At 54.6% G+C, this 13,204-nt stretch overlaps 3 protein-coding genes across 3 annotated transcripts; 2 read left to right on the forward strand and 1 right to left on the reverse strand.

Annotated features, from left to right (window-relative positions):
• Positions 1 to 5,154: 5,154 nt before the first annotated feature.
• On the reverse strand, positions 5,155 to 6,003 carry sos7 (Kinetochore protein Sos7; the record flags this gene model as incomplete). The annotated part of the gene is made up of 1 exon (XM_014686338.1): positions 5,155 to 6,003. The coding sequence occupies one exon, from the start codon at positions 6,001 to 6,003 to the stop codon at positions 5,155 to 5,157; it is 849 nt and encodes a 282-aa protein (XP_014541824.1).
• Positions 6,004 to 6,383: 380 nt separating this feature from the next.
• On the forward strand, positions 6,384 to 7,621 carry G6M90_00g091800 (uncharacterized protein; the record flags this gene model as incomplete). Its single annotated transcript, XM_014686339.1, has 2 exons — positions 6,384 to 6,502; positions 6,556 to 7,621. The coding sequence occupies 2 exons, from the start codon at positions 6,384 to 6,386 to the stop codon at positions 7,619 to 7,621; spliced, it is 1,185 nt and encodes a 394-aa protein (XP_014541825.1).
• Positions 7,622 to 10,621: 3,000 nt separating this feature from the next.
• Rnf13 (E3 ubiquitin-protein ligase RNF13) lies at positions 10,622 to 13,099 on the forward strand (the record flags this gene model as incomplete). Its single annotated transcript, XM_014686340.1, has 2 exons — positions 10,622 to 12,702; positions 12,763 to 13,099. The coding sequence occupies 2 exons, from the start codon at positions 10,622 to 10,624 to the stop codon at positions 13,097 to 13,099; spliced, it is 2,418 nt and encodes an 805-aa protein (XP_014541826.1).
• Between the last annotated feature and the right edge of the window lie 105 nt (positions 13,100 to 13,204).

Below are 13,204 nucleotides of genomic sequence, written 5' to 3' on the forward strand. Positions count from 1 at the left end.
CCAGATTCCAAATCAGCAGTTTTCATCTAGCAGTACCATCGAAGTTGGATACGGGGGCAACCACCAGACGGCCTACACGAGCAGTTTTACACGAACGAGATGGGTGTCATGTTGGAGACTTCCACCCATGGATTACGAGTCTACACTATGCTAGTTCCACGAAAAGTCGGCGGGTTTATATACCCCTCAGTTTGACGACGTTCTCGCGTGCAAACGATTCAGAGTTCGAGCCATGGGCAGCCACGGCTTGCTGTCCCGATGTTGCTCGGGGGGTGGTGGCACGTCGGATGCTATGCTGTAGCGACTACTTGCAATTAGCAGCTCTGAGGCGCGCCGCGGGCAGGGGTGACGTCTGGAATCCGATTACTATCTCCCAGGGCCGCTAGTGGCCTGTCAAAAAAGGGTTCCTCTCAATGCGCTGGAGGGAGTCTCCCTTTTTGTGGCGGCAGACGGTCGGTGGGCATGAAGCTCGCCGTTTGGGTCCAGAATCGCCAGATGCCTTGGGTGTAAGCTTTGCGCCGGCGTGGCGGCAGCCGGCGTAGCGCCGATCTGGCGGGCCAGAGATGAAAACATTGGACTGGACGCTACATGAGAGCATTCTTGAGCTCTTGAGCTATACAAGCACACATACGGGGCGAGGACCTGCGCAGAGGGAAACGTCCAGCGTCCCTGGGGGGGGTTCGTTGGGAGCGGCGGCCAACGGCTCTGTGTACGTACGTCATGTAATGCCTTTGCGCTCGTGATTCCGACACCACGACTGCATGCTTAATTGACGGGGGGTACGAATGCTTTGAAGAGCAAAAAAAATCCGAGACAGCTCTGGAATATCAAAGGGCCAGTGGCCGGTCGACAAAGCGCCGCCAAGGTGCCAGCGACTGCAAGGCAAAACAAGCGTCGTTCGGCCTCGTTCCCACCCGGTGTTCGGGCTCTTGCGAACCTCCGGGCGGATTGGTCGACGGGCGACGGGTATCCGAGAGTTGATATCCGCCGTGGAGGAAAGGGGAGGGGTGCGGCTAGAAAGAAAAGAATGGGGCCTGAGCATATATCCCTGTTGGGCCAAGTAGTATTGCCGAATTGGGTAATGGCATCGGGGCCGCTGACAAACTCGCGCGCGCGCGCGGTCTCAGTCACTAGTATTAGAGTCGAGTGGGTTTCTGCATAATGCGGATTATGCTTGAATTTGACCAATTTTGGGCACGGAAGAGGTTTGGTTTTTTTCTGCTTGTGCTCCGCATTTCTAAAGAACAAGTGAAAGAATCCCTCGGGCTGGAAGGGGGGCCCTGGTGTCGTTGGATGTAGCGGTAGGCGTTGGCTGAGCCAGCATGGTTGGCTTGGCGTCGAGACGGAATGTGAAAGATGCAGAGTGCGTTGCGTTATGGACAAGGCGCGAGGCGTCGCGAAATACGCCGCCGACTGTGACATCAGACGCTGTGTCGTGTCTGCAGAGGACTACGTACTTACGCTAGGCCGTGAGCTCGGCTTATTCATGCCCTGTTGGGGGCTGCAAGGCGTCAACTGGCATCGGCATATTCGCAGGCAAGTTTTGCCAATCAAGGTGCGGCAAATTCTGACATGCAAGCCTGTTGTCCTACCAGGGGCTGCGTCCTTGACCCCAGACTGCCGCGTGCAACTACAATTGATTCCTGCCTGAGATGACGACATGTTGCTGCAGAAGTCGTTTGACTCAGCGGCCTCTTGCAGCACCGGCGGGAGGGTAAGACGTGGAATAGATTGACGGCGGGACAGGGGCACAAATTAAAAAAGAAAAAAAGGTGGACGACGCTCAAACCACCCTGTCTCACGGGCATGTGGCCCATCTCGGGGCCTGGAAAATACAGCAGATACGGCGTGTGTGCGGGCTTCTGGAAAGCGGTGCAGGAAATTTTATGTCTGGTACATACAACATACATACTTACCTAAGTAGGCATATAAGTAGTAAGCAGTACCGCGCGCCGGTTAAATTGACGTCGAGGTGCTCCACGCCGCTAGACGAGGCCCAGGGCCATTGATGGAGTTTACGGACGTCCGCCGTTAACAGTCCGTCGTCCGTTGTCCGCAGCGTCACGTCTTTGCGGGCGTGGAGCGGAACGGGCTGCCGACCTCGCCCGTCAGTCCCTCACGATATACATATGACATGGTCGCGTGACGATGCACAACCGCCCGATCTGTGATGCATGTTTCCCTGCATGCTTATTCTTGTGCGACGCGGGTGCCGCGACGATCCCGGAGCCAGATGGTGCGAATGCGAGACACGGAGCATTGAACCCACCCGCGCGGCGCTGCGCCTTGGCATCACGGGCAATGGACGTTGACTCACCTCGTCGCTATTCCATCTCACACGTGGATTTGCGTGGCCTAGAAATTGGGGAATATCCGAGAGGGTGGGTTGGGGGGCGTGTGCAGTGCTAGGGCCGGGCAGAAGAAATAAAACAACATGGAAATGGTTTTGTCATCCAACACAAGGCCGTGGAATTGGCCCCGTGCAGCCAACCTGCAAGTCCCGTCGACGGCATTGGCCTTGCATTTGTTGTCGCGATACCGATGGTCTGGGCGGCGTCGCGAGGCCTCGTCCTTGTCATTCGTCGCCTCGCGCCAGGATGCAGCCGCTGGCTTTTTCGGCTTTCAATGTTCGCCATAGCCTCGCTCGTTCCCCCGGCGGCCAAGGTGCCTAGATGGATGCTTGGCAGACCTCAAGTGCTGCCGGGGGCGCTCGTCGCCTGTCGCAACGCTCGAACCCAGGTGCTCAGCCTTCTCTGGGCCCGATTACGCGTATTTGGCGGATGCGTCGATGGGCTCTCGGGCTTGAAGCTGAGGCTTGGCTGCCGCCATTGGGGGTGTGGCCGACGCGCAAGGGGAATGAATGCCCTTGGCCCGGTGATTGACGCGTGCCATGGTCTTTGGTTTGTTGTACGTGGTCCCTTTCCAGCCGTAGATTCGGACAGGTCTGGGGTGAGGCCACAGTAGCGGGCGTCGATGCTGAGCACATGTAGTTTCCTGGCAGCGGACATGGCCGTTGCAGAGATACGTCGAGTTGTTTTTGAACCGTCCAAGTTTTTCGGATGCGTTGGGCGCCTGCATTTGTTCCATCATTTCGCCGCCAGAATATTTCCATCTACCTGGGTACCCAGGTACTTCAAGGCAGCACTTGAGATCAGTTGGCACCTTGCTGGGGGTATTATTGATCGCTACTTAAGTACTTATCCGAGCAGAACAATAATTCCCCCCACACGGATTGTGCAAGTATCTTGCATAAGAAATAAGATGCAGGTACTCCGTTATAGAATTTCAAAGTCATATTCAACTCGCCGTCTCCATCCATGTCCTTTCCTTCAAAACTAGTACAATCAAAGGTAGTCCGGGTACTTTATATTAGCATTAAAGGCATCGTTGTTGCGCTGTACTACATACTTAAATAGATTAATTTGGTGGAGCGCCGACTAACCAGGTAATTGGTGGGGCCCACGAGAGCGGCCCGCGCTCAAGGAGGTTAGCGGGGTTCATCTGTCAACTTCAACCTCCATTCATGCTCTGACGGCTCAGAAATTCGCACCAGTTGCTAGCTCCCACGCGGGCAGCAAATGCCTGGTAGACGCTGTCCATCTGTGAAACCACTTGCCCCCGTATTGGAAACGACACGCACTCGTCGGATCGTGCTGTACGGATGACCCTTCGAGAGCCGACGGGTTTCCTGAACACTAAAAATACGTCGCTTTGATATGACGGAAGTCGTGCCACATTTATCAAAGGCGCAGCAGTATTTCGGAATGTGAACGGAGTAGCTAAATTGTACCGTGATCAGCTCATTCAGGCTGCATATCGGAAAGCTGTTTGAGATGGCGGCATATATACGATGAAGCTCAAGAACCAACACCGTGGCAGGATGCACATGATGCGCTTCAGGAAGGAATAGCTGAGACGTGCGGCAAGAATCCCGAATACGATTCACGGATGAATGACTTGCATATTAATTTACATACAGACGATGATTCAGGGGAACTTAGTCAAGTGTCGACTATAAGGACGCCAAGATCCAACCTCGCGTGTTGCATCAAGCGTCGAGCACGCATCAGACAGAGTAGATAGTATAACGTGAGAACTCGCCGTACAAGAAGAGGCAGAGGTAAACTCACAGACAAATCGTCGCCTCTGGAAAAAAGATGCACTCGACCTGTTACCAGAGGGAAATAGGTTGACACCTTTGCGAGAAGGAAGAGCAAATGGAGATTGCATCCTTTGACAACAAAGCGAGGCGCATTGCCTATGGCTGCATTGTTTCATGGGCGGACCACAAGTGTTTTGTTATAGCTACAGTCAACCAGATATGATATATGCAACAAGCTTCAACAACATGCGCTGGTCGAGTCTCGAGGCTTTTTCCAAAACTGGCAGCTTAACAAATGAGATGCCGCTGACGCTTTGTCATGGAATACGAGGTCGCGATGAAAAACTAAATGAGACTGCTAAATAAGATGTTGATGAGATTGAGATGGTCCTCTCTCACACCAGATGCCTTTTATGATTCATCACTTTCCAATGACTACACATGTATATTCCTAGAAATAAATTATACAGGGGAGACGGATATCTCTGCCCGTCCCCGCCCCACTTCCTAGAATGGTAACTTATCATAAAGAAAACATGGATGACAGTACATTACGGTTCTCTGGTTCGAGTACCATCAGACATATAGCGTTCATTTCACTCCCCAAGTCTGGGCATATCCGGCCACCAGGCGAAGAGTACTCCGTACCGTGATGGATAGCCAGGGCCGATGAACCAGACGATGGGCTTGTCGAGGCTGAGTACTCCAGTGGCTCACCAGCCCTTTGTTGTTCTTTTGGTCTGCTTCTTGGCTGCCTTGACGGGATGTAGGTGCATCGCGTGGAGTTGAATCCCAGCAAGAGTCCGGTTAGCAATTGAGGCCCGGGACAACAATATTACAGAGTAGGCAACATCCAACACCGGGCGTGAAATGCGTAATTCATTTATTCTCATCCCACCAGACCATTTGTGCGCCCTACGCCCGACCCAAACCCGCCATTTGACCCCTACGCCCTCACGTCCGCTTATCCCAAATGCGGCAAAACATACACAAACTAGTCACTACACGAAATCATCCAACGCCTCTTCTTGTTCTACCGGGCCCGTCAATGGCTACGTCTTGAGATCCAAAACCCGCTTGAGCACATCCTCGCTCGCCCTCCACCACCGCGCTCGCTGCTCCAAGTCATCTGCCACGCCGCCAAAAGCCGCATCCTTCCTCCTCTGCGCCTCGCGCGCCGCAGCCGTGCTGCTTTGAAGCTTGGCCTGCAACGGTCCGAGCTCGACTTGCAGGCGCTCTGCCTCCTTCTGCTTCCTGGGCACTTTGGCCTGCAGGGCCTCGAGTTCTCGCGCCAGCTGCTGCTGCTCGGCCCTGCGCCGCTCTACCAAGCCAAGTGTCTTGGCCAGGGGCAGCTTGAGGCCGGGGTTGGCGCCTGACAAATCCTGTGTTGCTCTCAGCTGCTCGACCCGCGCCTCCAGCTCCCGTGTTTTGGCCGGCAGGTCCTGCAACTTTGCCGTGTCGAGCTGGACGGCCTCGTAGCGGCGGCTGAGTTCTCGCCCTCTGCTCTCGAGCTCCGTCACCATGGCCGCCACCTCCTGCTTGAGCGCCTTGAGTCCGGCCTTGACTTCTGCGTTGTCCTTTTCTAAGTCTAGGTTCTCCTGCATCGTGACGATTAACGGCGGGTCGCCGACGATTGCGCGGATAAACTTTTCCTTGGTGACTTGCTCGACGTAGGAGAATCGCAGTTTGGCAAACAGCTCGGTGTAGTGCGCTAGGTCGGCTTCGAGGCCGGCCGGGGTAGGGCCATCGAGGAGTGAATTTGATGCATCCGATGCCCGTGGCCGTGAATTTTGCTCGGCAGGGTCAGTAATGGTTTCGCTGAGTCTGATGATGGATATCTCTTGGTTTGCTTGCAGGCGCTTCAGAGCCTCGAGGGCTTGTGTCGCGTCGGCAGCCGCCATGGCGGAAAATTGGCCCTGTTTCGGGAATTGTACCGCTTTTCTAGTAATTCAAAGGGAAGAATTTTATGTTCCCTACTCGTCTGGATTTCCTCGGGGCCCTTGGGGGTAGGTGTTCTAGATGTTCGCTTGACGTGTCTGATGGGTGAGAATGATGTTGGAGGTGGGAATGTGTTTACTTTGACGCCCAAACCGGTTAGTGCATGCAGCCTCGAAACTCTGCCGGCTATCGGACTCGACTCGACATCACCACCCACAGAGACAATGGCTCCGCGACCGACGACTTTCCTCCACATTCACTCGTCCCATGCGCCGACGCTGCTTCGATTTTTGGGGCGCCTTTGGGCTATTTACTCTTGGTCTAATTCTGGTCGATTGTACAAATGTCAAACGATGAATTTCTCACGGATGAATACGTGGCCGGTCTCCTGGCACAGGATGCCAAGGACTGCTCACTGAAGTACTCGGCCATGGGCATGGAAGCTTTTCGCGACAACAAAAAGTAAGTCGGAGCCCGAATATTCACCGGAAGCTTCCGGTCCTGACATGCGCTAGGCCTTCTACCATGCCCAAACCAAATACACGATTCCTGCGCCACATCATCAAAGACACAGACACGCACAACAAGGCCCTACTCGCAAAGGAAGCCGCCGAGTCAAAAGCGAGACTGCAAGACCTCGAGCACGCCGAGGAAATAAAGAGGAGGAAGACGAATCCCAACGCCAAGGACATACGAAGGCGTCAAATGGGCGACATCCAAGCTATCCTCGGCGGCAGGAATAGGCGGCGGGGAAACGACGATGATTCGGGCACATCAACTCGATGTGACAAGGATGACGGCAAGGATCGCCACGAAAGGAAAAGCGCCAAGAGGAGCGATGATTTGTGCAGACGCGAATATGAGAAGCGACGCTATGGACGGCTCTCAGAACGCGACTATGCCGACGATGATGCCGAATCTGGAAGCGACGACCGGAAGAGGTCTCGACGCAGCAGACACCATGCATCATCGGACCAAGACGAAAGTCGGCACAGACACGGCAGATCACGAAGAGATGGCAGATCCAAGTCACCGCGGCGGCATCGATCATCCTGCTCGCCCGACAATCGAAAACGCAGTCACAGGCAACGCTCGCGTCATCGATCAAAGCCACGGGATTCTTCGCGTTCGCGGAGCAAGAAGAAGCCCAGCCCACCGCCGGCGCCAGACGAAGATTCAGACCCTCTAGAAGACTTGATAGGACCAGCGCCGCCTCCAAAATTCCGTGGTCGGGGGACAATAGGGGGTGCGGCGGAACTCGACCGTCGGTTTTCAGAGTCGTACGACCCCAGGCTGGACGTGCAGATGGACGAGGATGAGGAAGACGTCTGGGGTGATGCATTGGAGTCGTTTAGGGACCGACAGAAGCTCAGATTGCACCAACACCAGCGGATGAAAGACGCCGGCTTCACGGAGCAAGAAATACAGCGAGCCGAGGGGACGGCCGACAAGGCCGGAGAGCATGTCGTCTGGTCAAAGGCCGGGGAGAGGCGGGAATGGGACAAGGGCAAGGGCCTGGGGCTGGATGGTGTCGATGAAGACGACAAGAACCCGCCCACTCTGTTTTCAGAAGACTACTAGGAGAAATCTTTGGGCGGCGTCTTTTCGGTCTCCGTGTTCGGCTTTGGCTGGGTCGCGCTTGATTAGTTGGCATTCTTGGATAGAAGGCGTTATGAGTATGGGTAATAGAACGGCATACCAGTAGTGGCAGGTTACTATTTCGAGTTGTACGCAAACTGCCGTGAATACGAGAGTGATGAGTCGATGCTTTTCTCCCGTACACGACGTAATCTATGCCTGCGCCGATTCCTTCATGCATGTGTGGAATTCGGCATCGGAGCGACGTATGTCTACGGACAGAGATTCAAAGCGGCCCAGGAGAAGTCCGTTGCTGCAATGCGACGAGCCAAAATGATCGTCCTACCACGCAGGACGCTGTTCTACGCTACATTACGCCGGTGTATATTTTGCGGGAACTATGTATCTTGTCATGGATTAAGCAAAATGGGCAAGCGTTCAAGCCTGGGCGCATACTAGCTGTCGACTTTCTCTTCACGGCGTCTCATGCTGGCATCAGCAGTAGAGTAGGGTATTGTACCCGCTATTCCCTCGTCGACACTTTATGCAAACGGGTTGGATTTGTTATGCCGGCTCTCGCTCTTCAACCCCAATCAGATGAATGAAAAGTGTGGTAGTCGCCATGATCTCCGTCTCGGCGCGAGGGCACTCCATCACAAGCGCAGCTATCTGTGAGGACTGGAGGACTGGATGGTTGGTGTAAGCCAGTTTTCTGACTGCTGACGATGGCGCAGATATCTTTTGCTTTACGGCGGACACGTTTCTCCAGGGAAGCCTTGTCAACATGGTGATGCGCTGCTTTCTCCTCTTCATAGAGCAAGACATGCAAGGATTCGATGACATTGTTTTCATGGGTCGGCCTCAGCCAGCAGGTATCAATGATATTTCATCGATATGGTTGAGGGTTTGAAGGGGACTGAAACCCGAAAATGGGGCACGGGAGAGATGACTGGGAGTTGGACTATTACAGCTACAATTACTCTCCGTAGGTCATGCATGTTCTTCAACCGGCGACGCACGATGCCAGGCTACGGCATCGGATGGCGCAGGATCTGTGCAACGTGGTGGTGCAGGTGGGCAATTTAGGAGCTTGTCCCCAAGAAGATGTATTGTCCCGACTACAGAAAAAGCAAAAGAAGGCATGGAAACAGGAGGGAGGCCAGACTGACGAGCGGGGCGAAGCTCACGGGGGCATCACGAGGATGAGAGGACCAGACGCATGGCGCCATGGTCTCTGTACTCACGTCATGGTTGGAGGCTGGCCGAAGGTGTGTGGAGGACAAGAGACGTGTCGATTTTATGAATGCGTTGTGTGGTGGATGTGTGCAGCCTGCATCACTGAATTGCTCGAATAGTCTGGAGTGCCAGTCGTTGGCGACGAGATGGGCCCAAGGTTCAAATGTTGGCATGTATATGAGGAATTTTGAAGGAAATCAGCGTGGAGTTTGCAATGCTCCTGTGTAGAGCCCGGCCGACGGTTTAAAACCAGCCCATGAATGCTCAAGACTCAGCATGTTCGTCAGTTGATGCAGGGTCTTCAAACGTTCAAATGCTGGCTGCTCAGGTGGTCTGGTGACGTCGTTGAGGAGGGGCGGGCAAGAGGCTGGAACGGTTGGATGCACTGGACATGTCTTCTTGGTTTCAAACACGGATCAATTGACTTTGGATGTACTCCGTAGGTGTGTTGAAATGTTATCAAAGCGTCGACCAGTCGATGGCCCCGAGGTATTGGGTCTAAAATGCCAACATTCATCCCGTGGTTCCAATTTTAAGGTTTTAACGCACTAGATTGGCTTTTGTCAGCGCCCGACTTTGACGGCATCAGGTAGAGCAGGGAACTGGGGCAAAGGGCAGACGCAACGACATGAAAAAAAAAATTGAAAAAATTCTATTTCATCTGTTCTCGCGCAATAATGGATGGAGGCAGGATGGCGCGGCTCATAGACAAATGTCCAAACGGCTCAGCCGTACACAGTCACAAGCCTCGCATGTGCAAGCTTCGGACAGCTTCTAGCCTGGAACATTTAAATGTCAACTGTGCTGGTTCAATGTTGGCAGTGGTGGTTGGGTGGGACCGTTGACCAGTTGACATCCGGAGGCCTTCTGAGCGCCAGACCATGTGGGCAACGGGCTGATTCGCCGGAGCTGGGAGCATCATCAATGATGGCACCTCGGTGAGTATGTGGCCGCCTTGAACCTGACTGGAGCTGGCACTGGGCGCCTGGCGCCAGTCTGGTCGATTGGTCGACTGGAATCAGAACATTGAAGCAGTCTGGTTTGATCTGGATTCTGGACTGTCTCAACCGCCCTCTGTTGCGCCCGCTGTGACCCCCCAACCGCCCAGGGCCGCTGGACATGGAGCTCCTGCCCTCAAATGCATCATGCTGGCCCCTCCAGATGTCATGCCAACTTTGAAGCATCCACCCGCTCGACCAGAGGTCCCAGCCACCTATGCACAGGCTGCCGTCACCACCAGTCACTCGAGGCCACTCCAGGCCACTCCAGGACCTCCAGACCGCGCAGGTGCCTCGACTTGACACGCTCCAACGCCATGCGCCAGTCACACCACTCCTGCTTGACCCTCACCTCGCCTTCATCGTCTCACCTCGTCCTGGTGTTTGAACCACACTCCCTTAACCGTCTCCTTGAGCGTTTTAATCCGTTTCGTTTCCTCCTTCTTTTCCCCTTGCCATACCAAGCATTCGCTTCACCTCCCATTGCATCCTTTGTTGGCTCCTCCAGCCTCCGATCCAACGGTCCATCCGCACTGCACTTGCCGCCCTCAAGCTGCGCCCCCCCCGACCCTCGCAGCTCGCAGATGAACGGCGTCACTGGCTGACGGCATCGTCGTCGACTGGACACCGGACGGGACGACGACCACAGCTACCATTTCGAAAATCCCACTCGCCAAGTCCTCCATTCTATCCATTTATCCTCTCGCCCTCATCTCTCCCGAGTATACGCGAGTACACCGGTGCCGTTTGAGGCCCAGAAACCGGCAACATGCGTACGCCACGGGTCGCCATACTCGTCCTCTTCTTCGCCGCGTTCCTCTTCATCGTATTCCGTGCTTTGACAGCCACCCGAACCACCGTAGTCGCTTCGTATCCGCCTGCTCCTCGAACGTCATCAAAGTCGGTATTCGGCTTCATGTATTACAACACGCCGTTTTCTCTATTTCCTCCCAACGCCGCTATCAGCTTGACCGATGACAATAGCACATCTTTTGCCGCGCGGCCCGCAGCCTTTGGTCCTAAGCTGGCTTCCTCGGGCCTAAGTGGTCAACTCTGGGTCGGCAGCGGTTTCGGGGAGGATAGCCTGGACACGGATGGAGAGCTTGGCTGTAGTGATTTGCCTGGCTGGGGCAGCTCGAATACCAGAGCGTCTCTGAAGAACTCTTTTAAAGTTGGGTCGACGAGACTCCCTTCAGCCAAGGTCAAAGTGCCCAAAAAAGGAGGCACCCTGCTTGACCACGATAATCGCGAAGCCATTGCCAAGGGCAAAGCACAGGCGAAAAGTCCCAAGAACGACAACACGGATAATTATCTGACCGAGGAGGTGGCTGGTACTCCTTCTCGCCGGGATAGCTCCGTCGGCTCGTCTGGACATGCCGATATACAATCTATTCAGGAAGCTGCAGAAATCGAGGGAAAGATTGTTCTGCTCAAGCGTGGAGGATGCGGCTTCTTGGAGAAGGTTATGTGGGCGCAGCGCAGAGGAGCAATCGCCGTCATTGTTGGCGACAACCAAAAGGGCGGTCCCTTGATTCAAATGTTTGCCCACGGCGAAGACGTTGACAACGTCACTGTGCCTTCGGTTTTCACCGCCAGGACAACTGCCCAGCTTCTTTCTTCGCTGACACAACCCGGAAGCTTTATTGAGGATACCCTCGATGACAACGGGAACGCCGTTCTCAAGGTCCAGCAGACACCTGCTGCAACGCACAAAAAGCAATCCCTCGCAAGGCCAAGAGCCGCCACTGCTGCAAAGGGCCCTAATGGGTCAAAGGCAAAGAGATCGGTCGAGGAGAAACGATCCAAATCTGCTGCTGGGAGTGGCAAAGGCCTCGGGGGAGGAATCTTCAGCTGGGGCACCACAACTCGCCCAGTGGATTCTGAGAGCCGGCCTCCAAGGAGCGGACGCTTGGACTGGGTCTTGGTTGATGATTTCAACGATGAGAAGGACAGGCTGATTAGCGATACCATGGGCAAAGCGAAGAGGCCCATGCCCAAAAAAGATAACTTCGTTATTGGTGTGCATGATTGGAGAGACCCTGACCTCGTCGGCACTGGAGAACAGAAGAGTACAGCTGAACAGAAGCCCGCAAAGAACGCTGGGTCGGGCAAATCCAAAGACGGAGGTGCCAGCTCTGGCTCGGAGCCAAAACCTGCCGAACCAGACTCTAAGCACCATGGCCTCATGTCAAAGCTATTTGGGAGTGATTCCAGCGATGGCTCAAAATCCGCCATGCCGTCCGTTGATGAGGGTGAGGATTCTCCGACCATCCCACCACCACCCGATGGCTCACAACCACATGAAGGTTTATGGGTGACAATCACGCCGACGAGCAGCGCCAGCCCCTTTTTCGATACCCTGCTGGTGCTCGTTATCAGCCCTCTCGTAACACTGACCGTTGTTTATGCGCTTCTCATTCTCCGAGCTAGGATTCGCAGGAGACGATGGAGAGCGCCAAAGTCGGTGGTTGATCAACTTCCTGTGCGAACTTACCATACCGTTGCTTTGTCCTCACCCAGTCTATCTCCCAGATTACCATCTCCTTCAAGTGCCACGCCTACCACTCCTTTGCTGCAACACAACCCTTCGCGACCACGCCCCCGATCGAGGACCACCACGGGAGTAATGGAAAGCGAGAATCTCCTCTCAGCCAGCGCTGCTGTTCCGGCACCGCAACCTCGGGCAAGTCGTCGGACCGAGTTTGAAAAGGGTGCAGGAGGCTTTTCAGCAGAATGGCGCAAGTACATGGGGCGACAGGTTGAGTGTGTTGTGTGTCTCGAGGAGTATGTGGACGGCGTTAGCAGGGTCATGAGTTTGCCTTGCGGCCATGAATTCCACGCTGATTGCATGTAAGTTTCAAGCGTACTCTACCGTTCCTCATGCGAACCCATCCGCTAACCCCACGACAGAACCCCCTGGCTGACTACGCGGCGACGAACATGCCCTATTTGCAAGGGCGATGTGGTTCGGTCATTGGCGCGCGGCAAGGGAAATGGCCCTCGATACGACGCCTACCGAGAGGATAGCGACGACGATGATGAGGAGGAGGATGAAGCCGAGGCGTCTGGCTCTGGTTCAGCAGACAGACAGTCTGATTTGGAACGAGGTATCACATCATTAGAACCGAGAGACGCGCCGCAACGACCGGATAGAGACGAGGGTTGGCTAGGTATTTTGTCCCACAGCTTCAATGGCATGACGCGGCCCCATCCCCAATCACCCTCGCCAGAGGATCGAAATCGTTAGAATTTATCTATTACGAACTTGCATCAGAGGCACTGCATAACCCAGCCCTCGACGTTTTTGCTTTCCTCCTCTTTTGGCGTCTGGCATATCAAGGAACAGGGAAAT

This window comes from Metarhizium brunneum, chromosome 5 (assembly GCF_013426205.1).
Source record: "Metarhizium brunneum chromosome 5, complete sequence".
NCBI lineage: Eukaryota > Fungi > Ascomycota > Sordariomycetes > Hypocreales > Clavicipitaceae > Metarhizium > Metarhizium brunneum.